The sequence below is a fragment of the Etheostoma spectabile genome, chromosome 18 (assembly GCF_008692095.1).
Source record: "Etheostoma spectabile isolate EspeVRDwgs_2016 chromosome 18, UIUC_Espe_1.0, whole genome shotgun sequence".
In the NCBI taxonomy this organism is placed as follows: domain Eukaryota; kingdom Metazoa; phylum Chordata; class Actinopteri; order Perciformes; family Percidae; genus Etheostoma; species Etheostoma spectabile.
Genome location: NC_045750.1, coordinates 7,492,501 through 7,519,514, shown reverse-complemented (window position 1 = coordinate 7,519,514; position 27,014 = coordinate 7,492,501). Strand labels below are relative to the sequence as shown.

Genomic DNA, 27,014 nt, shown 5'->3' with positions numbered 1-27,014 from the left:
AGGAAATTGTATTTATTGTATTATTTTTTAATGATGGTTATATAAAAAAATGTATTTGATGTAATCAAAATAACTCTTCTTACATTTTTGTAAGAGACATAGATAGAGATAGACTGAATAGATAAAAACAACATATAGGAAATTAATTTTGTTGATAAAGAACAAAGAACAAAGAGCAGCGGAGTTTTTTTTTTTTAAGTGTGTTTAAGTGTCAGCTCTGCATAAACTGCATGGGATGGAGATGCTTCATTCAAGGTGCAATACTGCTGTCTACCACAGTGTAATTCTTCATCCTACCACCGAATGGTGCCAAAGTAAGATATCCAAATCCTTGAAAAAGCGGCTATTAAATAACATCGATCTTCCCCTTTGCCCAGGTCACGATAATACTGCTAACAGTAAGTACATATTCTATGAAATGTTTGCTGTGTTTATGTAATGAGATGACATGTTTATGAATTGGTGGCAGAGAGATGTAGTCAGCCAGCCTAAACCATGCTGATGGCTGAATCTATACACTGAGGGTTTATTGAGTAAATATATATATATATATTCTAAGATATGGATGCAGATGGAGGATGGGTAATGCAGTCACCTCAGTCTGTACCATGTTGATCCTCCTAGAGCGAAGAGCCTTCACACAGTTGTAGATGTCGACCACTCCTTCTCTCTCCGCCATGTCCAGCATGATGTCAATAACTATGAAACAGCCCGTACGCCCTGCTCCAGCACTGCAGAGAGAAACAGAGACAAAGAAATTATTCTTTTGGTTTGTAATTGAAGACAGAAAAACAAAGACATTTTAATGACTATATTTATATTTAAAATATAAGGGTGCCTAGTAGAGTGGTACAGAATATCAAGGTGTCCATGTATTTCTATACCTGCAGTGGACCACAATTGGCCCAGCAGAAGGTGGATTGGAGATTTTAACCCTGCGGATGAAGGAAAGTAGTCCCGTAGCGTGATATGGAACTCCGTGATCAGGCCAGCCTGTGAAATGGAACTGCTTTACTTCCCGCACCTCGTTGAAACCACGCTGACGTAAAGACAAAAGACACCTTTAGGTTACATTGCATGGTACCTGTCATTATATACAGTATGTTCCCTCACTGAATATGTCCCAAACTTATTAACCCGTTAAACAATGTGGAGCTCCCTAAGATCACGCAGAAGAAACTAACACATCCTCAACTAGACAAGCTTCACAAGCATTACAATGTAAGTATTTGCAATATTGTAAATTATGCTAAACAAATGCAATGACAAATAAATACAAAACGAAACAATATGCAAAATATAAGTTAAAAAAATATCACTCACCCTCTCCAATGTAAATGTGCGAACCACATATTCAGCAAGGGGTTCAACCTCTACAAAAGTAACCTTGAAGTCTCCGTACACCTCTGCATCGTCTGGCCAGTACTTATAGCACTTAACCTGGGAAAAATAACATTTAATATTTTATCAAATACAGTATAATAATTATAATCCAACATGTTCAAAGACCTGGATCAATAACAGAAAAATAGGACAGCAGAGATGGTCCACTAATTTCACTATTTTTTTTTTTAATTAGCACAAATTTAATTGAAATTAACACTGTGAAAATAAAATGCTTGAAAAATATCTTTCTGGCACACGTGGTAAAGCTGCTTCAAAGTTTAACATGATTCTCCTTTATGATGTCTTACTTGTTATTTCTTTTATCTGGCTATTGCAATTGTCAAAGAGCCTAAATAGGCAAAATGCATAGGTGAAGGTAAAATGTCTTGAACACGGAACAGGAAAAAAAGAGCACCTTACCCTTCCAACCTCCACCAGATTGGTTACCATGACGATGCAGGCTGACTGTTCCTGCCACACCATTCTCCAGAAGTCATACACTGTCTCGTGAACAGGACCTACACACAGACACACAAAGTCACATATTCAGTACTTTTTATGATAACTAAGTGGGAAGAAATTTGTTTAATTAATTTTATTTGTAGAATCCAGTTAAACAGCAGTTATTAAGAATTGTTGCAGTATCTTACCCTGAGTAGCAATGTAGTGACTCGGTCTCTGGTAACCCTAAAAAACAAAAAAGCAGAACACCACAACTCAGTATCCAAGTGTATGTATCACATTGTAAAAAAATCCCCTATCACAGTTGGAGACATCGACAGTCAGTGCATCATTATAACCGTCACAACTAATCTATGCTCTTACCTGTGGCAATAGAAACATTACGAAGCGTCTCCAAGTACGTTTTAGTGAAGTTAACTAAAATATTTTGACGATATAATGAATGCAACCGTCATTTTTGGGCTACATGTTGAGTTGCACTGCAAGTTGCAAAAGTTGGTCATCTCATCAAGGGGATGGTATGTGGGGGAACGTTTACTCTGAATACTCATACCTGATATTTCTAAATTCTCAAAACAAAATTTAGAAATTATGCTTAAAGTAAGGCCCTGCCAAAATCTACAGATGACTGCACTGATGCCTGCCACCTTTACAAAACTGTCAGGTACAACCATTACCTACTGGTAATTAGACAAACACAGGTACTACGCATAAGCTAATGCACATAGTGGGACGTAAGGAAGACTGGTGAGAGGGCAAGATGGAGTGAAATCTTTCATGCCCCCGAGGCCCCAGCAACTCAAAAAGCTCGAACAACGCGACTCGATGTATTAATGATGAGTGTATAAATGGACGTATAGGTTTAAAGGTTGAGGGGCGTGAATGAAAGAATCCACAGTGATACTTACATCCCTGTACAGCCAAATCTATAGCCCAAGCCACAGATTGAAAGAACAAGTGGAAGAAAGAAAGAAAGAAAGAAAGACAGAAAGAAAGAAAGAAAGAAAGAAAGCACAACAATGTCAGTGAGTGTCAATTAGAAAAAGAAAAGTTGCATTGACATAACTTTGAACAGGACATGCAGAAAAAAAACATGATCTTAATGATCTTAAAACTTAGAATTAGACTGTGTAGAATAGACACTCCCTGATGCCATTTGACTTCCTCACAGCAAAAGCACATTGGAAGTCTGCAGCCTAAAGAAAGCTGGTTGTTAATAATCTAATTTTCGAGTACAATCCAAATTATTTAACAGTCATTGGACCATAGTTGTACAAACAAAGATAATCTGGATACACCAGGGAGTGTTCACTCTATTCATCTTAATTCAAGCTTAATGTGGATGATAGCATGCATGTAATTGTTTTAATGGAAGGTAATGGTAATATAAAAGAGCATGCTATAAGCAGTAATAGCATTTAAAAAAGTACAATGTGAGAGACTAACATGCAGATGATTGTTGTAAAGGTGACAGGAGAGTGAAGTGGTGGAGATGGAAAAAGATGAATGATGGATTTGTACTTAGATGGAGTTATGAAGTGATAGATGAATGGAGAGACAAACAATTGATTTAAATGGATAACAATGGATGAGTGGATGGACTGACCACTTAAAAGATGAATGGATAAATGCGGTGACTTTTAGGAGATATTCTTCTTTCCTTTCTTGTTGAGAGTAAGAAAATCAGATTGATACTAGTGTTATGTTTGTCCAGTAAATACAAAGCTAGCACAAGCAGCCAGTTACCTTAGATTAGAAAAAAGACTAGAAACAGGGGGAAACAGCTATCCTGGCTCTGTCAAAATGTAACAAAATCTGCCTAAGCAGTTCATCCAGAGCTCACTAAATAACACGTTCTATCTCATTGATTAAATATAACTTAAGTGTAACAATGGCTGTGGTTTTATAGGGAGTTATGTACCAGACTATTTCTCAGACTATACTGGCATAGTGGCTTCATGTTGCAACCATTTCATTAAAAGGGAGTTTATGAAGAAATAACAACATATCTTTTTGTATCGTTCTTAGCGTAATGTGGTTGTTCCAACTAAATCCAAATGATGACTACAAATATACTGCTTTATTTAATGTAACTTAGACTAAATTGTAATTTAAATTAGCTGTATCAGGATACTATGATAAATTCAGAATGGATGCATACATGAATATATGGATAGAGACAGAAGAAAGACAACAAAACAGACACCTAAGAAAGACACATTTACTGTATGCATGATGTGTTTTTTGGGGTGGCTGGATGCGTAAAATGGTATGATGGATGACTAGTAGACGCAATAAAGGTATAGAGGCCTGACATACGAGCGAGGGAGTGTGGTTTCGTTGGTTTCGTTGGGAGCCAATAGTAGCATTCGATGCGTTTCCACTTACATCGATGTAGTTGGCGTTGATGTAGTCGGAGGAGGGATCATCTTCTATGGGCTGGAGAATAACCCTTGAATGGTCATCTAAAGAAAGAAGAGCACATTGTTGGAGAGCAACAGAAATAGATAAAAAAAAAAAAAACAACAAAGAGAGACAGTGAGATTAAAAGGAAAGCAAAAAGAAAAATAATATTTGTTTTAGGGCATACGGACATTTTGGGGAAAAAAGCATATTAATGTATTTTTTCTATGTCTCTTACCCCCTTCTTTCCCCTTTTCTTCCTCCTGTAAAACACCTTGTAACCTCTTTGTACGTGAACATAAATATACATAAATGAAGCTTGCTTACATGCTATAATGTTCCCATAGCGGTTCTTGGTACGGTTCTGCTCCTTCTTGGCCACGTCCCAGGAGGCCGACTGGCCCTCAAAGAAGCTCTGTATCACCAACAGCACACAAAACAATACAAAAGAAAATTACACGTCATGGATCCTAAAAAAGTAGCGTTCCTACTAGATGACTCTGAGCAGGAAGAAGTAATTGAATGGCTCTATTTCATGGGCACATGAGTGGTGACAGGATGCTTATTAAATACATAAAAAGGGGAAATAAAAAAGGTTTGCTGCTTTTTGACTGTTTTGACAATGAGCAGAAAATACTCTGAAATTAAGAGGCAATTCAACCCTAGTAGTCACTTCATCATTTTAATGTAGCCAAAATATCAAATAAAGCATGATTGATTTTCTTTATAGGCTTTTCAGCTATCTTACTCTTATCCAATATTGAATTAGAAATATCTTTGTCTGGGTTATACTTAAGGTGCTAACTTTAATTGTATTACTACTTCTTAAACCAATAACAAAATGAACCTGACTGCTTCTACTCATAACACCTTTGCTGCTTTTGCTAATGTAACCAACCAGGCTACTAACACTTCCTTTATTGCTAGAACTAGTATTCTAAGTACTGTTTATAATAATCTTACTTCATACTCCTCCTTAAAGCCGTAGCTGTCAGATGTTTTCATTAGGTTGATGTGCTGCAGAAGATCGGCCACTCTGATGGCTGGGTGAAGCTGTCCAGTCTGATAAGGAGATTCGGTTCCTTCACAGTGATACCGAGGAACATCCAGAAGCCTGCTGTTCTCCGCTGCAGAGCCACTGTGGTTCTCATCTACAACAAAAGAAGAAATTACTGGTTAATTCATTTGCAAATTAACTAAACCGTTCATCAGTGCCTTTACTGTTTTATACTCTCCAGGGTAATAAAACGTATAAAACTGATCAATTCTATTGTTATTATGTCTGAGGGAGGAATCATGCAGTAAAAGATTGTGCTAGGTTGGATAAAATCCATGTACATTTACTAAACACTGGCTTTAAAAAAACAACAACAACATATTACTTTGATATATGGTATATGATAAAACAAACAATTACTTTTTTGTCTTCCCAAAACCAGTTTTAGCTGCTGGCTTCTAACTATTACCAAAAGAGAATACTGCATTTTCCTCACACCAAACAAACCAGAACTTTGTTTTCTCTGTCTAATACGCACCTGTGATTGGAACTACATGTCAAAGCCGCAGAAAAAGAGAAGAGTAAAAAAGTTAAGTCAGACAGCCGGATAGGAGGATTTGTTAATAAGACTCTAAATGTGAACTACAGGTTACATTGACAACTTTGATCTACATGGACCTTGAAAGTTATACACAATGGATGATTTAAAAAACAGATGATGTCACAAGTATGGCCAAAAAACATGAAGTGCCACTTTGCTAAAACAATGCTTATGGCAACATAAAAGCCGTACTGTACTGCATGCCCTTTAGTGGTAACATCCACCGCTATTTACAACTATGTTAATTTGTTCAGTAACTGATACTTCAAACGTAAATTTCACTCTACTATTCCAAGCTTTCTACACCTTCAATTCCCATTGTAATAGTAAAGGTAGGTGTTTTTATTTATTATTTACAAAATGTACCTCATTGACATATTTCAGCATCTGAAGCTATATGATGCATCTGTTATGTGGAATACAACAATACATTTTAAAGGTCCCATGGCAAGAAAATGTCACTTAATGAGGTTTTTTAACATTAATATGTGTTCCCCCTGCCTGCCTATGGTCCCCCAGTGGCTAGAAATGGTGATAGGTGTAAACCAAGCCCTGGGTATCCTGCTCTGCCTTTGAGAAAATTAAAGCTCAGATGGGTCAATCTGGAATCTTCCTGTTATGAAAAGGGAAAGGTAACCACCCCTTCCTCTGCAGAAATGGCACGTCCTAAGGAAAGCTCATTGTGGGACTGGCTTTGTGGCTGTAATTCTGCACCAAGGCTGAATTTCTGAAATTCTAACCCTAAAAGGCTAACCCTTCAGATATGGTATTAGGGGACCACTAAGGCCTTCATAAAAACATCCAAAAAGCAGCATGTCATAGGACCTTTAACCATAAATGAGCAAGCATCTGCAGGTTTAATTATCAATTGTGAGCATAGCATTAATGATATAATTAACTTGAAGCTTGTAAAAAAAAAAAAGTATTTCTGTTGTAGGCAATTATGGGGTCAAATTGTTGTAAACTTCCAGGTGAGGGTTTCTGTGTTGTGGGGGATAATGTGAGTTGGCAGGAGTAATGCACAGACTGACAGTTTGTTTAATGGAGCAGCTTTGGGTTGCAGAACAACCAACTGATTTCATCTTCACCACTGTTTATTAACTGACATTGTTTATTTCATCCAACTGCTGCTATTCTCTGCTCTGAGGACATGTTAGCTCATTACTGATTGTTAAAGGTTTCCTAAGCCCTCATCAGGCCAATTAACAGTAAACTTGACCCGACACTGGCTCTTATTTTGCTACTTCCTGCTACTTCTTCCCACTCTGTGATGTGATTGGCCAAGACGGATTGTAACTGCAGCCTTCACTCCAAATTAGAGGCTCTGCATCAGTTAATTAACACAGTTTGGTGGTGTCGTGGATTATGGAGCCCTTAAGGGTATGTGAGAACTCCACATCATGCTGCGGTCAGTGTCAACACTAGATTAAACTGAAGATAAAAACATTGCAGCGCAACACTGGAGCTGAGGTAACATCCAACTTGGCAGAAACAGCTACAAAACAAGCCTTGTGGGTATCACAGATGGTAGACACTAAAGCAGACGTCCAGATCCACTGCATAGAAAACGTCCTGCCAAACACACAGGCCTGTAGGCACCAAGTTATTCACTGCCACTTGATGTCACAGATTTAATCGGCACTCGTTTTGCTGTGGAACTGTGACAAATTGTCTTCCTTCTTTTACTGTATGCATTAGTTTCTGTCGTTTTTGGGACAGGAGATGGCATGCCTTAAAACAACTCCAAACTGTGGAAATAATGAGGTCTCTAAAGGGAGAATGATGGTAATTACTGTGAATATCAATCACTCTCAGTATGAAAGAGAAACCATGGCTGGGATTGGGAGTGACTGAACCTGGGAAAACACAGTACGACAGATGAAGTGCTTGGCTGTTGTGTTTAGTTGTTTTACAAAGACAGTTGGCACTGAGTGGTAAAAAAAACAAGATAAAAGATGAACACACAGTTTTGCTATCCTCATATATATTCCATACATTACACATAGTTCTCAAATCCAAAAATAATTTTAACATCCCAAAAAAACATTTTGTATTTTTGCTAAGTTTAAACACTTCCAAAATGTAGATAAGAGACAATATTGTGGTACGGAAACTTCAATCAAGCTATGGTATCCAACCACAAAAAACACACGGTACTTGACAGAGGTCAAAGTACATAAGACAGGATGCAGGATGTAACGGAAACTTTGACCAATGTCTGACATTTTAACTGGCTTTTTGGACACAAAACTGGGACCTACGTAATGATGATATGTACAACACGGGGTTACAAGCATAGGGGCTTTAGGATGAAGAGGAGTGATCACTAAAGGGAACTGATGGTAAATGTGACACATCCAACCATGCTACGAATCTCACCTAGCACAGCAGTTGGAACCAGAGGATCGTTGGGCACTGTGGGAGGAAACACGGTGAGGAGATTTTCTAAATTTCAACGTTACTCAACTTACATGAGGACCAAAAAGTGAGCAGTAAGCATCAAGAAAATTCAATCCACATGGCTCCTGATGGACTACACCAGGGACGTCGTTAGGCCTATTTTAGAAGAGCTGAAGCTACCCCCAAATGTTCCTAAGCTACCCCAAATAATAATATAATGTTTTATTTATATTTCCAAACTGTTAGCTGGTGGAAAAGGCAGGGATGGAGGCTAAACGAGCACTCGTGTGCACTTAATGTAGCGGTATGTGGACGAGCGAGGTAGAGAGTGGCTAAAGAGAGAAAGTGCCTGGCGGCATTAAAACAAAGCAGTAAATCAGAGAACTACTTGACTTACTTTTCAGGTTCCTTATTTCTTTAATTATTTAAATGTGTTGCCAAGGGACATTTTATGATGACTTGATTATATCTGTCTTATAATATGTCAGCAAGCAATGCATCATCAAGGCTGTGTTGTAGATGTTGATGAAAGCCTTTTACCCTTTCACAGTTAACCATATGCAGTGTGCACCTATCCATATGATGCATATTGCACACATAATTTGGGTGATACGAATGTAAGATGATTGCAGAAGTGACACTGATCTGTGTTTTTGTTTATTATTTTTAAAGAAATGGCAGAGCAGATTCTGAAAACAAATCCAGTGTGGCAGGGTTTACATTTTTATGATGTAAATTAAAAGGAGCAAAAGCAGTATCGGCTCCAAATATCAGCTCAAGAAAAATCGGCAACCGGTATTGCTTATCGGCTAAGGCTGATGGAAAGAAAATCGGTATCGACACAAAAAAAAATCCATATTGGTTGCTCCTTAATTCTTTGCCATTAATATTGCATGCTATCCATATAAAAACACTATGAACCACTGAAAACTAAATTTCATAATGTCACTGTTAATGCTATTGTACCGTTGTCGTACAGTTATATCCTTCAATTCATCCAACGGCGCTCAAATTGGTATATTGAATCAATTTGAGACATTTTATGGGGTAGTAATGTGATGTAAGTAAGTTCCACCAATACAGCTTTGATGTTTCTAAAAGCTAACATTAGAGTAACGTTTGTAAGTAAGATTTAACATTAGTAAGATTTATGATCTAAATAAGTTTTGCATAGCCTGGGTGCTTACCCCCCACCCCCGTTTTTCAATCCTAGTGATGTCCCTGGACTACACGTTCTCCAGTCATGACTTAAACATGAAAACCATCCACAATTTTTGCTCAACGTGGTCTTATAAAGCTATGATTTATTAAACTTGGGACAGAAATGATTTATCAGCAGTTCTTCTCAAAAATACCAAACCTTCCAGTTTCTGTAATGTGAGGATTTGTGAGACAGAACAAGACATTTGAAGACGTCACTTTCTACATTTTTCCCTGTTTTAGACATTTTGGAGAGAGACCAAATGATGAACCAAAAAGATTATCGAAGATTCATCAATCAAAACTGAGCTTGAGAACTGTAAGCTGGTTGTTAGTAAGAATAACCTTGCAATTACAAAATTCAAGTCTTATCCGTGAGGATGGAAGAAAGGAAATAAAGAAAAGGATAAAAATATGACATTCCAAGTGCACCTATGACAGTTCTATGGTTTAAAGATAGCCCATTGTTAATACTACTGTTTATGGTTAGAATTACAATATTATACTTGTTTATGAACCTACATCTGTTGTTATAGTTGTGAGAGTCCATAAATGTCACAGCCATGGGATCCTCTCCATGCAGAGTGCTCTGGTCAGCATAGCTGCGATCCATGGCATTCACCATGTGAGTCATTTCCTGCCGTGTTGTTCCGATGGCGTCTTTACGTTTTTTAGCCAGTTTCCTGTTGGGGGCAGAGACAGACACAGTTAGGCATCTTTTAAACAAATACACAAACATCAGCTAGCCTGCAGACCACTGCCTTGTAAAGAATAGGTCTCAAATTTTAAAGTATAAAAGGATGTAGCACGAAGTAGGTGGTAGCACGTCTTTTTTGGCAATGAAAGCACAGGCTGCAGGCTGCTGATTCAAGATGCAGAGTTTGGATCCAACAAGGAAAAGAAAAGGAGAAAAGAAGAATGGTGGGGAGAAGAGAAAAAGAGAGGAAGGAAAACGGAGAGAGCAGGCAAGGGAGGCAGAGGAAAGTCTTGTTTGTAAATGGCAGCATGTAACAGGCTCAGCTATAGAAGCTGAGGGAAAATAGCATCTAATACAGACCAAGGACAAGTAGCAAAGGAAAAACCTGTCATCAACCTTGTTCCCAAAGATGAGCTGTCAGATGAAAGCCTTCAAAAATGTTTTAAGTAAATTTATTTTTATTTTCTTGTTGTCTGAAACTGAAAAAAATAAAAAATATATTTTTTTTAATTCAATGAGATTTCTACATTATCACAAGGTAGACTTTCGATAAAGCAAAAAGGAAAACAAACAAAAGAAAAAAATCCCAGGATTATTAAATGTTTGGGTTTTCATCCAACAGCAAAGATAGGAAAATACCCATTAAAACAACAGTAAGGGAATAACTTATGATCTACGGAAGCTCAGGGAAAACCATTTAGCAAACAGAGTACCACCGTTATAATCATGTGAGTAGTGGCGCTCAGGTTACATCATTAATATTTAGTCCAGATTTTTGAGAGGCACCTTTATAGATAACCGATTTTATATTTTAATCTGCAATTTTTCTTCACAGGTTGTTTTTGTTTTGTGGTATTAAATTTTGCAAGCAACATAAACCTTTCTTTATCTAAATACCAGTGCCTGGTGAAGAAAAATAACAGTTTAAAAAGGGTATAATTTAAAGGTTTAACATCCATAAAATCCCAGGAAAAAACACTGTAGAGGGATTAATACTTTGAGCATGACAGAGCATGCAGGAACATTTTGTAACCAGAGCCACAGATATACATCAGTTACGACAACATCTGTTTTAGGAAAACAAACATTTATAAGGTTTTTAGTTGGCCTGCTTTAAATTAGTTAGTCTCTTACTTGTATAGCAGTTTGAGGTCCAACATAAATGTAAAAAATATTCTCTCAGAGTTTTGATGAAGAAATAAATGTTTGATTGTTGCATAACTGATAAAATATACAGCTCTGACTTTTCCCCAGTAAACAGACAGAAAGCATGCTTTGTTATATTGTATATTTTACCTCTTCACCCCAAAATACACCAACTCCACCTCTGAGACCACACACACACACACAATGAGCACTCACTCACTCACAAACATTGATTTAACTGCTGACCAGGTGTAGCTGTTTATGTGTTTGTGAGTGTAGTACTGGTTGTTCAACAGAAAAATGAAAATTGGAGAAGGCGATACATTTATCATAAACCACCATATTCTGTGTACTTATACTGTATATTTATGGTATAGAAAGGAGAGAGAAGTAGAAACAGAGAGAAAGAGAGGGGGGTAGCTGTGACCAGAACTAAATAAAGAGTAGAGAGTAAATCTATTTGGTTTTATAATTTTTAAGGTCTGAATTGTAAAATGAAACTGTAAATTGATTTTGAGCCAATATGTGTTATAAAAAGTACTGTAATATCCACTTAACATGCCTAATTTGTATCTAAAGCAGAAAAGGGAAAACATCACTATATAATGCCAGTGATGCCCATATTTGGTACAATATTGAGGTAACCCAAAAGTTAAAAAAAAGTAATCCAATTACATTACTTTAATATTGTGCAAAATAAAAAAAAACACAAGCTGGTAATGAATAAATATCAATATTTCTTAATTTATGGGGTTTGTTACTGCTGAATAGTGCACTAAATACTTAGTAAAGACTAATTTTAAAAGGAAGTGGAATTGTCCATTGTGGTCATAGCAGAGGAGACAGAGTTGAGAACACGAGAAAACCCCCAACAACTACCAAAATCAGAACCATGTGCTCCACACAGAAAGGGAACCAGAAGAGAGACACTGAGTATGTGCAGCAGAGTTACCGTAATACCTGTGACTTGATGGGCGGATGGATGAACACATGAATACATGCACACAAAGAGCTACAAGTCACAAGTGCAGCATTCTTTTTTCAAATAACACGCTTAGGCCTGTGTCGTCCCATTTTGGCTTGCCTTGTTCTGGTTTATGGCCTACTTTGGCCTCTATAAGCCTGCTTCAGAGCAACTTTGGAGCATGTAAAGGACACCAGGGCTGAGGTCAATTCACTGTCAGTTCAGTCCCTTTAAAATTAAATCAGCTAATGATTCATACAAATCAATGATTTATATATTTATTTTTAAGTTATTTCTGACAGGAAACCAGCAAGCAATCTCTTGCCCAATAAAACATTTGCAATGTCAAAGCATTTAAAATATTTATATAAATGGTTGAAAATCCTGACCTGACTGGTGTGAAAGTGAACCGACCCCCACCCTGGCAAGGTGTCAATGAGGATGGCTTTGGCTGGTTGGTCAGAGCTGAAAATGTGTTTTGTCTTGAAAAAAGTATACTGCATCTTTAAAAATAACAACAACTAGCCACTAATAATTAGCCCAATAAAATAACAGCAGCTGGGTGAGCTGATTGTTGATTGGTTGTTTACTTACAGGTAATAAGAGTATGAATAGTAGGTCCTCCTGGGGTTGTGAGCCAATCAGAAAGCAAAGAATGAGACAGGGTCATGAATATGCAAATTAGGACAATACTGTCCTGTCCCAACCAGCAACAACAGAAACAGAAGAAACACCTTTTGATCGCTACGCCTTGAGGGTCATGCAAGGGGTTGTGTTATAATAACTATGGGCCCTATTTCTTTAGAAAAGCTCACGTAAAATGTTAAATTAAAACTTAAAAAACAAGCTAAGAGACTTATAAAAATATTACTAAAATAACAACAAACTACCAATATTAAACTATTTACATGCAGTCAATCTCTTCTTTTCTTTCGAAGGTGTATATTTTAAAATATTTAATGCAATATTTTAAGCTGAATTTACTGTAACCGGAAGGCCCTGATCAGAGATTTTTTTAAGCCCCAATCAGCCAATCACCTTTACTTATTCCTATTGAAAGTAAACAACTTGTCAAAACTGATACAAAGCTATCCGATCTGTTGCACATCGCAGCTCGCTTCCTGTAAAGCAAGCATGATGTCATTGCAATGTCATCATGTCCCACCATTTTAAAGATGCAGTATTGTTCAAAGTTGTAAAGGTTCAATGACAATGAAGATTGATCTCCCCAGAAACCTTTATGAAAAACTACCAAATGCTGTCAACATAGCTTCACACTCATGAGGGTGACGTAAAATCACAAATAATTAAAATGAAAATCAATTCTGCCATCTTTACACGTTAGATCCATTTTCATTGCTTAAAATTAAACCAGGTTTTTAGGAATCACTCTCAGTAGCTCAAAGGCAATTTTCTATACAAAAAAGAGATTTCCAAATGTTTTTTCAACCAGAAATTGCTGTCATGAGTTGATAATGTTGGTTACCGCACATTCTCATATGTTTTCATAAATCAAACCAAAAAAGGAACTAAACAAATAATATAAAAACACCACACAAAGTATGTCCCTAGAAACATACTTAAACATAACGCTTACAATATTCTGTTTCCAAAAAGAGCACTGTCAATTTTTTGCATGATGGTGACTATATTTCAAACACAAAATAGTAGCAGCTTTTGCAATAAAAAAGAACATTTTACCCAACACTTGAAGCTCAGGTCCTTGGGATATCATTTACAATTAAGTTGGCAACATGACTGCTGAATCACATAAATCCATTAAGAGAATTAGAATAAAAATATGGAGGTCAGGGGCTGCAAGAGCAAAGATCTCCTGTGACAAGAGTTCATTACTGTCTGTAATTTAATGTCTCTCACTGTTTTTGATTGGCTGAGTGTGATCATGATTGGTTGTTATTAAGATACTGTTTTCCTGGTTGCTCTCTAAAGCCTCTGGCAAAATACAATTCTTCAGTGTATCTCCTGAAAGAGACAGTTGATAATTACAAGTTAATGATAATTAATCCTGCATTTCTCGTAACATGTGCAAGATACATGGGGGTCAATGAGCGAATCAAGCTATTTATGTTGATACTTTTTATCATAATAAGAAAAGATGTGATATGAGGCACTCAACATGAATGTATCTGTCCTGAATATGCAAATTAAGCTCATAATTATTCTCTTTTTAATGAGGCACTCAGGTTCCCTGAACACCAGATTTGAATTAAAAGGTCACTGAAAAAAACAGCGTGTTAAGTAATAGTTAATTATTACACACATACACTTGTGTGCATGATTTAGAAATGTGCATACACACATATGCAAACGCACGCCCTGAAAAGTACAAAGACATAATTCCACTTCATGTAACCTCACGGTTGATCAGGTTAGATTTGATGAATAGTGAGCAGGTTATATTAGAAAACAAAATTTGTCCAGACTTGAGATGGGGGTTTGCGTTTAAAGCATGATGATGACGTGATACTATTTCAGAATTCAAAAAAGCCACTGTGATTTGCCTCACAGTGTGTCATAACTGGAATGATGAACCTGTTTAATGCTGCTGTCATAATAATAAACCCAAAACAACATGTTTCATGTGGAGCACAGAAAAGTAAACCCATTTTGGTTCTTCATAGACGTACAGTAATCACACTAACTTCTTACAGAAAAAAGATGATTAAATAAGACTACCAGGTTTCTAAAGGAAATGTTACAGCCATATATAAAAGTCACCTACTGTCTAAAAACAGCTTGATCTACTGCAAAAAACACCTGTAAGATTCAGCTGCTGTACAATGCTGCAGCTGCGTTCTCATGTTGTAGCTGTGTTTAGCCACCACATGGTGGAGCCCTGCACCAAACCAACACACCACAGGCCAAAATGTTAAAGTAACATTAGGAGCAAATGAGACTCTTCTCCATGCTATTCTCAAGTGAAGGATGTGAGATATATATATATATATATATATATATATATATATATATATATATATATAAAAAGAGAGAAAACAATGACTCTAAATTATCACTCTTTCAGTCTCTATGTTCACGTTTTTCTTTTCTCCCTTTTCCTACAAAAAAAAAGCCTTAATGAGACCAGTACAAACCCCTTTTACATGTTTAATTTAGTTCACCACATTACCCTAAGTGACAAATTGTTGTGCTTGAATTGTTCTAAGTGTGAACCTAGGTGGCAACGCTTCAGTACTAGGCAAAGGAAGGTATGAAAGGGGAGAGAGGGAGGGAATGACATCCAGCAAAGGGCCGCAGGTCGGAGTCGAACCCGGCCCTCTGCGTCAAAGAGTAAATCTGTATATACGGGCGGCAAATGAGCTACCTGGGCAGCCACTAGGCAAAGTTTTGCCTAATGTTTTGATACTGGGCAAAAGTTTGCCGGATGAAGATCTAGTACCAAAGTGTTGGCAGCTATTAAATTTATCTTTACAAGTTAGACAGCGTGCAGACGTTTCTTTGCAACTTTTGAACTACTCATCCTCAGAGTGCGATTTGTAAATGAATTAAAAAAGCAGAGGGGTGAGGGGTGGTTTACGGCATCCCAGAGCTTTGTAGCGGCTAAATAAAACTAGCAACTGCTGCTCAGATTTTACAATGGCAATTGGCACTGTGTTCATGTTACAGGGCTTTACTTAGTTTAAAATACTTCTATTTTAGGAATTTAACATATGGTCTATCGGAGAAGTAGCATTGATCACTTTGAGTGGGGGGATACATTTTTCCTCCACCGGGAATACAAATAATTCAACAGAGGTAGGGATATGTAAACCAGAAAGGGGGAAATCCCACGCATCGCTCCAGGAAAAGAGCACCCTACTCACCCCCCTCCGACGCACCTGTTACAGATGTGTAAAGTATTTTTCTAATATAAGTGTGAATCTAAACAAATGAAGTGTATGTGGCAATGTGTGTGCTCCAATGGCTTAAAAACTTAATGTCTTTGTCAACACTATCCCTAACTCCAATCGACCACCTTTCATCCTCTTACAGGAGTTTATACTTTCCCTTTGGATTTCAGGAAAACAAACCATCCGCTATTTAGTCCCTTAAAAACAAAACAGACTTCAGGAAGAGGTTCTGAAGGAAGATCAATGCGTATGGTGGATGGATGAAAGATGGGGTTACTACAGCAAATACTGGACCAACACACAACAATAGAATGCATGTAGGTGCACATTTGTGTCTGCGTGTTCTTGCATCTGCATTTGTGTTGGTGTAGTACTGTTATCAATGTCAATGTCACTTTTAATGATACTCTTCATTAAAGCTACTTTAGCACACTTGGTAGAAGCTGTCACTCACCTCTTCTTGACCAATAGGATGGCTACTAGCACCAGAAGTATAAAGACGAGAACACCAGCACTGATCCCAGCGATCTTCACCACCCGGTCCGTCTGTTTAGCGGGGTCAGGGATGACTTCTGGCTCCTCTGTAGCACCTAATGATAAAACAACAGTTACAATGTGGCTCTAACATAATATCAGCTCAATCTACCAGATTAGTACAGTAATTATTGATTATTTTGTAGTATTAAGAGTAGACAAAAAGTACAAAAAGCTTTGTGAGCTTGAGCTTGCTTTGTGAGCTTATACTGTTATCATGGGGGCCATTGCTGGTGCTAGCCATCTGGGGGTTACATATGTATAAAATATCCAGTTTCCACTATACCTTTATTGACAGGCTACTTTTTAAGCAGTAGTTTAAGAAACTGAAAATCAAACAAAACAGCTGAAAGCATCTTTAATTGTCTTATGTGAAGTGCTGCATAACAGATACAGAAAATATAAAAAGTGATAATTTTTCTAACCACCCAAACTCCCTATTTTTGAAACAACGTTCTTGGGCAGTGAACAAGTCAAATAAAACCAACTAAGCTTTCCAGGAACCTGTAGACCTCCACATTTCTGAAATGTTGTTCTCTTGCACTGACTGTAAGTCTGTTATACAAATGATTGAATCCTGGCACTATTTGAAGTACACATGCAACCCTGTATCACCCTAGGCTGAAAAAGAATGCCACCTAGCAGCCTCAGGAACTATGTTTGCTTTCTCTCAAGATGTCTTTACAAAATGCCCTCACGTCAGAAACGTGGTGAGTGTGATAAGGAAACAAATCCCGGTAAGGAAGGTTTAATCATTCCTGTGCTAAAGATCAGGTAAATATCAAGACTCTAAATATTCCTTGTAATACAAAGTCAGACAGCTGCAAACACAAATGCCATGGTAACTGTCATTTCTGATCCAAATTTAGCCAGAAGTTTTGTTTGAGGAGCTTATTTGGCTCAGAGATTGAAATATTGAGATTAACAGTTAACTCTCCTTTATTATGATTGCTATGTAATAATGAACAACAGAGATTGCTTTACCCACAACAGTCTACTGAACAGTTCATATCTGCACATTTTAGAAGTGAATATGTGTTTTAACATTAGACTTCTGGGACTAATGCAGGTCGAGTTGTAGCAACACAACAAAGAAACAAGACTCTGTGCTTTGAGCTAAATGCTAGCGTCAGAATGCTAACATGCTCAAAATGACAAATGAGCCAGCATAACATTTGCCATGTTCACCTTCTTAGTTTAGCATATTAACATGCTTACCTTTTCTAATAGTACAAAACACAAATAAGAAATTTGTTTTACAGATATTTGGTCATAAACCAAAGTAATAGACAAATTAAAAGAACTGTCCTGATGGTGGCGCTAGATGAAAAGTCAGGGGTTCACCAATATTATTACAACTCATACTGAGGGGGACATGAATTTTGAAAATTTCAGGGGCAATCCATGAGATTGGATATTTCGTCGGGCCCAAAAGGTTTAAACCCAAAACTTTTCCCCTGGGCCATGGAGGAAAAAAATTAATCTATTTAAATCAAAAAAAGGCAATAAAAACCAGTTAAAAAGACTTTCCCAAGCAGCATGGAACGTTTTTTTATCTTTGGGCAGGGCCACCTTGGGAGGGGTCAGAGAAAGGCTTACAAGATTCAGCTTTATTCTTTTTGGTACAGGGAGGGCAAATGTAGTGAACCAGTGAACTCTGCACACTCACTACTCCTACTCTCAGCTGCAAACAATTTAAATTTCCTATACAAATAAAAATTCTCAAGACAGGGTTTTTTTTTCGTGTTTTTTGTTTTTTTGGCGGGCCCTCATGGGAAATGCTTTTAAAAGCAATTTGACTGGAATACTGATTTCGCCCCAAATGTACAGTAATCACTTGACCAAACTTTTTTTGTTCCGATGATTCAGAAAATTTCAAACCGCTGATTTGGTCTGTTTGGAATATAATTCACAAATTATGTTTCAAGCAGAGTGCACACTGTAGTGGAGATTCAACCATGTTGATCATGCACAGAAAGTCAACAGAAAGAGAGCCTGCATTGGTTTCCATGCTCCTAAGCTTAATGATCTGATCCCATAACACCAGGATAGTTCGTACTGCAACGAGAAAACATAATCATGCATTATGATAATCCAAATAATCCAACACAAAGACATATGCACAAAACTCAACATAATGCAATACATCTATCAAACAATAATCCATTTCTAACGCTAAATATCAACAAAGTAATCTCTCTCTTTATCTCCCTCAGTATTTGTGTCCTCAACATAATATTTAGTCATAAAATGTTTCTGCTGGCTGAAATTCCCCCATCCAGCACCGTGGCCTTAAAATCCACAAAAAGACCAAAACAACAATCAGTTCTGTCCAACTTCCTTCCCTGTCTGTGCCCCTAGTTAAACTAAAAAAACAGTCACAGATATTAAGTTTATTTTTCATAAAAGGCTAAATAATTTTCAAAAACAGCTGGGCAGTGAAATAATCTGGACATATCAATCTTTTTTTAAACACTTAAATATTGTCATATAATTTTGATTTCAGCTTAAAACTCCAGTAAGGGTCTAGCTGTAGTCTCTTATGGTAAAAATTCAAGCTCAAATGTGGCCATTTACTGTTATATGTTAAACAAGGCCTGACTATGACTCCAAATTAGAGCCCGACCGATATATCGGCGGGCTGATATTATTAGTCGATATCAGGTATTTCCCGATCTATCGGCATTGATGTTAATACAATATACTTGAATGTATATATATATATATGTATACATATACACAAACACACACACACACACACATTAAGTATTTATTCATCAGAATCATTTATAATGGCAAATAAATGATTCTGATAAATGAATATTTAAAAAATTAAATAAAAACGGAAGGTCAACCATGCTACGAGTGTCGGCGTTGCATAGTTTATCCACCAGAGGGCGCTCTGCAATGTCCCTGGTGTATTGTTATTTTTTGTGTTTTTGTTCAAAGGACTTTAAGTTTCCTATCTTAAGTTTGTATTTTTGTACATTTTATTTATCAGAAGTTTAATATATTTTGATGTTCCTTTGTTCTGTTGTGACAATAAAACTAATTATTATCATATTATTTTAGTGAGGACTCATAAATAACTACAAATAACTAATGTTAGGGAAATCTGTTTATGTTTAGTTACGCGTTTCTGGATTTCTTTATTTTGGGTCGGGCTCTACTCCAAATCATTTTGCATTTGTTGCTACACCAGACTTAGCGGTTGCTGGTTGCTTATTATTGACTGTCGGACCAGTCATTTGGCAAAGGGTATCAAAACAAGACATGACAAAAAAGAAAAGCAATCTTTAAAAGCTTCTAAGTCCTAAGACCTGACCTCATAATGTCGGCGGTAGCTCTTAATGTCTGTAAAAAATTATCCAGGTCAGTACACTAACACTCACAACTTACCCACACAGCTACAAACACACAGCCGCACGCACGCACGGACGCACACACACAAACACACACCCACAGACACAACCACACACACACACACACACACACACACACGCACACACGCCCTGAGGCAGCAATGACAATACACAATACCCCAGATGACCTAATAGGACCACCATCGCTTAATCCTCCCTCTCAAATGCACGGTTGAGTGCACACACACATGCAGAGGGACGGAGAGAGAAAGGAAGGGACAGTCTTCTGACCTCTCTGTCCATTAGTGTCTTTCTGCTTTATTAAAAAAAAGAAAAACTAAAATAAATCTTTCTACTTCACTTAGACCTCCTCAGGCTAGAAAGACAGCGTGTCATCTCTTTCTAAGCCTTTGGCAAAGTAACTAACCTGTTCTAGTAACTACAACCACCAGCGATTCTTGACACTCACTTGATGAGACCGGAAACACGGCAACTTGATGGCACAGAAACATGACACCTTACAGGCACTGTAGGGATTGAATCCCACCTTTGATCCATCACATGGGATATAAATAATAATAGTAATAGAATAAATTTCCCATGAGCCTACTGGCTGACATGTCTTGGTCACATTGAACTCTGTACTCTATAGATGAACAATTTCAGTTCTTTTCAACTAGACCCTTATTATATTTGAACGTATTTCATGTTATATGCTTCACAGTCTGACCCTAGATTGGTCTTTATAAAAAATATACAAATTAATCAGCCACGATGCTTCATTCTACAAACATTATGGATGATTGTGTTATAAATGAATTTCACTTTTACCGTCTGGTTTTATGCTCCTTCAGCCCTAGAAGGTCAAAGCAAGGACCCTCAGCTGGGTGCAGAAAGGGATTACAACTTTTTTTGCCATAATAACACCCACAATGCAGTAGACGGACAATAGCTGGCAAGTACGATATTTAAGTAATCAGCTTTCTAGTTTTGCGGTACCAGCCACATAAACAATTAAATGACCTCGCTGTTCTTTGAAGCTTAACGCTATCAGGATTGTAAATTTCATTGAAAACACGTTAATGTATTTTTCTGTTTATCCTTGGTCTTACTCTACACAGCTAAACTCTGATCCATCAGCTGCATTTCTAAAAAATCTTTCCTGAAAACTGTGTGTGTGTGTGTGTGTAGTTGGCCGGGGATTAAACCAGTTTGATAATCTATCAACATATGGCTGAAGGTAAAAACATGACATTTAGACTATGTGCACATACAGAGGCTAAATCTGCACACAAACATTCAACATGAAAACGTTTTCTCTCTCTTACATGCAAAACATGATATCGTCCCCACTAATACTTAAAATACAAGTATCAAAACAATCATTACATCAATCATAAAACAAAATCGGATTAACAGTGTGTCCTTACCTTTAGTCGCCAGCCTCAGACACTGTGTCTTAGTTTCCTAAATAAAAACAAAACAAAACAATAAGAGCACTTACATACAACTAGGGTTGGGCAAAATATCGATATTATATCGATATCGTGATATGAGACTATATATCGTGTTAGATTTTGGATATTGTAATTTTGGGATATGACACAAGTGCTGTTTTTTACTGGTTTTAAAGGCTGCGTTACAGTAAAGTGATGTACTTTTCTGAATTTACCAGACTGTTGATGTTCTATTATTTGCCTTTAACCACTTAGACGTTATGTCCACATTACTGATGATTTATTTGTCTAAAATCTGAAGTGTGAAGATAATTGGTTAAAACACCAATTGTCAACCCTAGAATATCGCCGCAATATCAATATTGAGGTATTTTGTCAAGAATATTGTGATATCTGATTTTCTCTTTATCGTCCAGCCCTACTTACAACACACAATAGCATTAACAAAGAGAATGTGACTTTGTAGATTATTAAACACTGCACATATGTATTATCAGTATAAAGAAAAACAAGTAGGGCTGCCTGCAGATATGTTATAGTTTTAAGTACTCTCAGAAGTCATGATTGCTTGCAGGTAGAAGCTGGGATGCAGGTAAAGTGTAATTAGTGTGTCTTTGACAGTAAATATAGTTTATTTATTTATAGCAGCTAGCAGGTGAGAGTTGTGAGTTCACTTTGTGTTTAGTATGTGTTCACATGAGTAAATATTTATTTACCCTCTCTGTGCTGCTAACAGCTTGAAGGTAGATGTTGTAGTTCTTCCTTGGGGCCAGTGGAGGATTCCAGAAACCCTGGGGATTAAAAGAAAGCGATGTTCAACTTAAAAATAAAAATATGTAGATTGTCAGCTACTAATTCTTTGCAAATTAGGATTTGTGTTACACCCTGTTGGTTTGCTTTTTTGTGTAAGTAAGCAGGATATGTAAATATGTCAAAGAATACGTTGCTCAGATAAAAAGCCTTGCCTGATACGTCTTGTTGTCTCCAACAGTGAAGGGGAGCGGCTCAGGTAGGTTGCTGGGGGACAGCTGGGCGGCATAATAATATGGAGATCCCCCGCTAGATGCACTGTGGTAAGAAACTGGGACCTGGAAAGAAGATGTTTTTCTATTAAAATAATATGTTCATAAATTTGTCTTACCAATGCAATGCAAGTCAGATAAAAAGGAGTTTTGTTCTGCAAATAAAAGGACTGCTTTATTAGAGTTGGGAATCCAAATGTCTAGTAATCTATCGAGCCAAATAATGGATCCATTTTGGAATTCAACTCTTTATATTGTATGTTAGCAAACAAATGTATGCATGTAAGGCTCTAAAAGGCATGACTTGTTAAATGTTTTTAGAACAGATTAATAATCACCTCAAAACAGTCAGAGGAAGCTTGACGACGTGTCCGCTGAGGATTCACTTCCTCAACTACAATCTGGTACGCACTGTGGACAAGAAGACATTGTAAATAAGTTATTAAATTATTTTTTGTCTACAAAAGAAAGATACCCCAGGCCCAGGGGTGCCCGCGAGGGATGGAGGATGAGCAACCCGAGAGGACGGACTCAAGGACAACGACAAAGGACAATAAAAACGACATCGACAATACAGTGCATCTGCGGCGCCGGATCTACAATAATTAGAAGGGTTTAAAAACCCATCAAGGCAGAATGAGATGCTTGACAACGACACAACAAACACAAAAGTAGGACCGGGCACCAAACGTCGATACTTTTATGGCACCGAACGAAATACTCTATCTCTATCCTATCAGTATCGTAAAATCATTTATTTTTCGGGAGGCCTACCAAATTTCGGTACCTGAGAGCACGTAATCGCAAGCTTATCTGCCCTCTCTGCCCTCTCTGCATACTGACAGAGAGCGGAGCTCCGGCACACACACGTGCGCGCGGAGAGGTGCGGACGGAGTAAACTCGAGCAAACTACGTCGGCTCTGCAGATTTACAGTGAGTCACGCCAATGTCGATAAAGTACTTTCAAATGTGGTTAAAGTTATTAAAAACGTCACGCGGACAGCGATATGATATTAACGGCAAAGAAAAAGCGGCCGTGGTGCTGTTGACGTTACACTTGCTCTGAGACAAGCAGGCACAACAGTGGTTTCTATGCCCTGTTGACTGACTGACAGGCTGAGGGTGCAAAGCAACTTTATTTCTACAGCACCTTTCAGCAACAAGGCAATTCAACTACATTCCTTTGCACTTAAGTTAGTTCTTTATTAGTTAAATGTTGACAACAGGGCAGTCACCAAGTTTAGTGTTAAAGATTTGTGTCATTATGCAGTTTGCACTAAAAAGTCTTTGTTGTTCACATTCCTTTGCATTTTAGTTTGTTCAATATTAGCCTGCACATATTGTCATTTGTTAATTTATTATTTATAATATGTTCATGTTGTGGCAAAAAGGTTTCTCTTTTTTGGTTAATTTTGGCCCAGTTGGGATTGATACCAATCCTGAGTATCTGACTGCCGCACCCCTATCCATAAGCACAATCAGTGTTATTAACGTTACTCTGAGTGAGCAGTGTTACCAACATTTTTAAATTTTGATAACTGTTTTGATTCACAATTAAGGTGGAAAATAGAGGTTTTGCCTTTAATGTATTTGTGTTGATGTTGAAATGGATTTAACAACATATATTATCGAAAAAAGTATCGTTAGGAACCGGTATCAAAATTAGCACCGGATTGAAAGATTTTGAACGATTCCCAGCCCTACACAGACGCAACTTCTGGTAATATGCAGGAGGAGCCAGGCCCAGAGGCAACCCACAGTGTCTGTAGCCTCCTAAAAACACATCTGTTTAAAACTGCCTATTCCACCTAAATGTCTATTGCTCTGCCTTTTCTGTTGCTTTGCTGTATAGTATTTGTTTTGCTGTTGTATAGTATTTGTTTTGTTTTGCTGTTGTATAGTATTTGTTTTGCTATTGTATAGTATTGGTTTTGCTGTTGTATAGTATTGGTTTTGCTGTTGTATAGTATTGGTTTTGTTTTGCTGTTGTATAGTATTGGTTTTGTTTTGATGTATAGTATTTGATTTGCTGTTGTATAGTATTTGTTTTGCTATTGTATAGTATTGGTTTTGTTTTGCTGTTGTATAGTATTGGTTTTGTTTTGATGTATAGTATTTGTTTTGCTGTTGTATAGTATTTGTTTTGCTGTTGTATAGTATTGTTTTGCTGTTCTTAATTTATGAATTCCCTGTGCGGCGTCCTTGAGTGCCAAGAAAGGCGTCTTTAAATAAAAATGTATTATTATTATTATTAGTGTTGCCAACACCTGCTGCCAGCAGCTCACCTGCCACCATAACCTGAGAGACAGCTGACAACCCACAGGGCCCCCAAAGCCAGCAAGCTGCAGCCATGGCAATTGGCTATGCCCCTTTGGTCCGACCAAGGATCCAGTGGCTCAAATCCTCCAAATGAGTTAAGTGGTAACAATTAGATGAAGATGTAAGCCAGGCCCTGGAAGTGACCGCCAAGGGGGATGTCGACCACAGACTGAGAACAATGACCACCCTTGTAGTGAACATTGCAGCTGAGCGATTTAGAACCGAGGCACCCAAGCTTGCTCCATCGGCATATACTCTAAGCCAAAGAGTAAGGAAAACCAAGTGCCTCAGGGAAGAACTCAGGGTGCTAAAGAGGCAATACAATTCAGCGGGGGAAGTCGAGGGAGCCGGCCTAGCAGACCTGAGAGCAAACCTAAGGAAACGGCTTTGGACCTTACGGAAGGCAGAGTTCCAGAAGTTCGAGTTTACAGAAGGAGGCGGAAGGAGAGAGCCAGGAAGAGGGGAGCATTCTTGGCCAATCCATTCAAGTTGACCAAGCAGCTCCTTGGCCAAAAGAGCACTGGCCACCTGACCTGCTCCAAGGATGCCATAAATGACCACCTCAAGGCCGCCTATAGTGACGCCAGCAGAGAGCAACCGCTAGCTCCATGCGATATGCTGATAACACCACCCAAGCCTTCATTAGACTTTGACCTGAAGGAGCCCAGCCTAAGGGAAGTGGAGTAAATGGTGAGGAGAGAAAGATTGAGCTCAGCACCAGGCCCAAGTGGAGTGCCCTACAAGGTGTATAAGTAACTGCCCAAAGCTGCCGCGTCAGCTTTTGAGGGCCCTGAAGGTAATCTGGAGGAGAGGGAAGATCGCCCAGCCATTGAGGTATGCCGAGGGGAGTGTGCATACCAAAAGAGGAAAAGTCTGAGAACATTGACCAGTTTTGGGTCATCTCCTTGCTCAGTGTGGAGAGTAAAATCTTTTTCAGCATCGTGTCCAAGAGGCCCTCCAACTTCCAGTTGAGCAATAAGTACATTGACATGTCTGTGCAAAGGGAGGTACACCAGGAGTTCCTGGTTGTCTGGAACAAACAGGCATGGTAACCCAGCTCATCAGGGAAGCAAGAGAAGGCAGAGGGGACTTGGCTGTAATGTGGCTGAACCTCACCAACGCCTTGTGTCCAAGGTTGTGCATCAGAAGGTGTTTCTGTAAATTGTTTATTCACTAATACACTTGGTTAATGAAATATTTAAAACATAGGATGTGTAGTGTCAGGTTTACGTGGCACTGCTCATTTTTAATTACTGTTTATCAACTTGGTTTTTGACGTGTCAAAGAAAACCTCCACGTTAATCCCCAAACTAACAAGGTTGGCATAATTATTATAACAACTGGTTGTACTGTAAGGCACATGTTCCAGCTTGAACACACATATGGCTTACTAGTTGCTGTACATTAAGCAGAAAACAATCTATGTACAATATCTGCATACCAGCTACATGCTAAAAGTAAAGAATATTGACTATGAAGAATATGAAGAAATATAACCAATTACAGGCTGGTGTAACAAAGGTTTGGGTCTGGGTATATACTGTATATGTATGCATGTACCTTATAGGTGCTCCCTTGGCCTGGGCAGGTTTGAGCAGGACAGTGATGGTTGTAGCAGTTTCATTCAGAAAGGCCTCTGACCCATCGTACTCATCTATTGTGGGGGCTGAAGAAAGAGCAAGAGTCTGTATTAGTGCCCATGTATTACCTTTTATCACATTTTGTTGACAATAAAACATATTCAAACTTATTTTTTACCTGAAATATTAGTAGTCACGTTGAGCATGGTTGCGGAACCAAACCCTTTGGAGGTGGATGCGCGTATAGAGAGCTGGTATGTGACACCTGGGTGGAGCTGAGAAAACAGGTGATGGGTGGCGTTGGAGGGCAAAGACACTGTGAGTCCTGGCCGCTGGAGAGGCACCGATGGGTCAAATGAACGCACACCACTGTAGTTGATCTGAGACGGGGTAGAGAGACAAAATTCCGGTTTATACATATATCCCACTGACTAAGCTAAGTCAAAGTTTGGCTGCAACAATTACTGTTCCCACTGCTTCTGTTTATAATACCTCATACTGTATGATGACTCCATTGGGTTCAGCTGGTTCTTTCCAGTAAAGAAGAATTCTGTCTTCAAATGGAGTGGCTCTTAGTGACTGACTAGGAACTGACCCAGGGACTGATAAAACACA

General features: G+C 38.1%; 1 protein-coding gene across 1 annotated transcript in view; it reads right to left on the bottom strand.

Moving 5' to 3' along the window:
- Positions 1-27,014, bottom strand: part of ptprk (protein tyrosine phosphatase receptor type K) — a 123,351-nt gene that overhangs the window by 7,709 nt on the left and 88,628 nt on the right. The window contains exons 14-33 of the mRNA XM_032543630.1: positions 26,892-27,001; positions 26,578-26,779; positions 26,380-26,485; positions 22,839-22,911; positions 22,444-22,566; positions 22,195-22,269; positions 21,452-21,488; positions 16,580-16,715; positions 9,972-10,132; positions 8,229-8,264; positions 5,787-5,798; positions 5,215-5,402; positions 4,579-4,666; positions 4,237-4,313; positions 2,757-2,774; positions 2,037-2,073; positions 1,807-1,904; positions 1,324-1,440; positions 885-1,039; positions 596-731 (exon numbers count right to left, since the gene is read on the bottom strand). Of these exons, the coding sequence (XP_032399521.1) occupies positions 596-731; positions 885-1,039; positions 1,324-1,440; positions 1,807-1,904; positions 2,037-2,073; positions 2,757-2,774; positions 4,237-4,313; positions 4,579-4,666; positions 5,215-5,402; positions 5,787-5,798; positions 8,229-8,264; positions 9,972-10,132; positions 16,580-16,715; positions 21,452-21,488; positions 22,195-22,269; positions 22,444-22,566; positions 22,839-22,911; positions 26,380-26,485; positions 26,578-26,779; positions 26,892-27,001 (1,985 nt within the window). The remainder of the gene's footprint in view (positions 1-595; positions 732-884; positions 1,040-1,323; positions 1,441-1,806; positions 1,905-2,036; positions 2,074-2,756; positions 2,775-4,236; positions 4,314-4,578; positions 4,667-5,214; positions 5,403-5,786; positions 5,799-8,228; positions 8,265-9,971; positions 10,133-16,579; positions 16,716-21,451; positions 21,489-22,194; positions 22,270-22,443; positions 22,567-22,838; positions 22,912-26,379; positions 26,486-26,577; positions 26,780-26,891; positions 27,002-27,014) is intronic.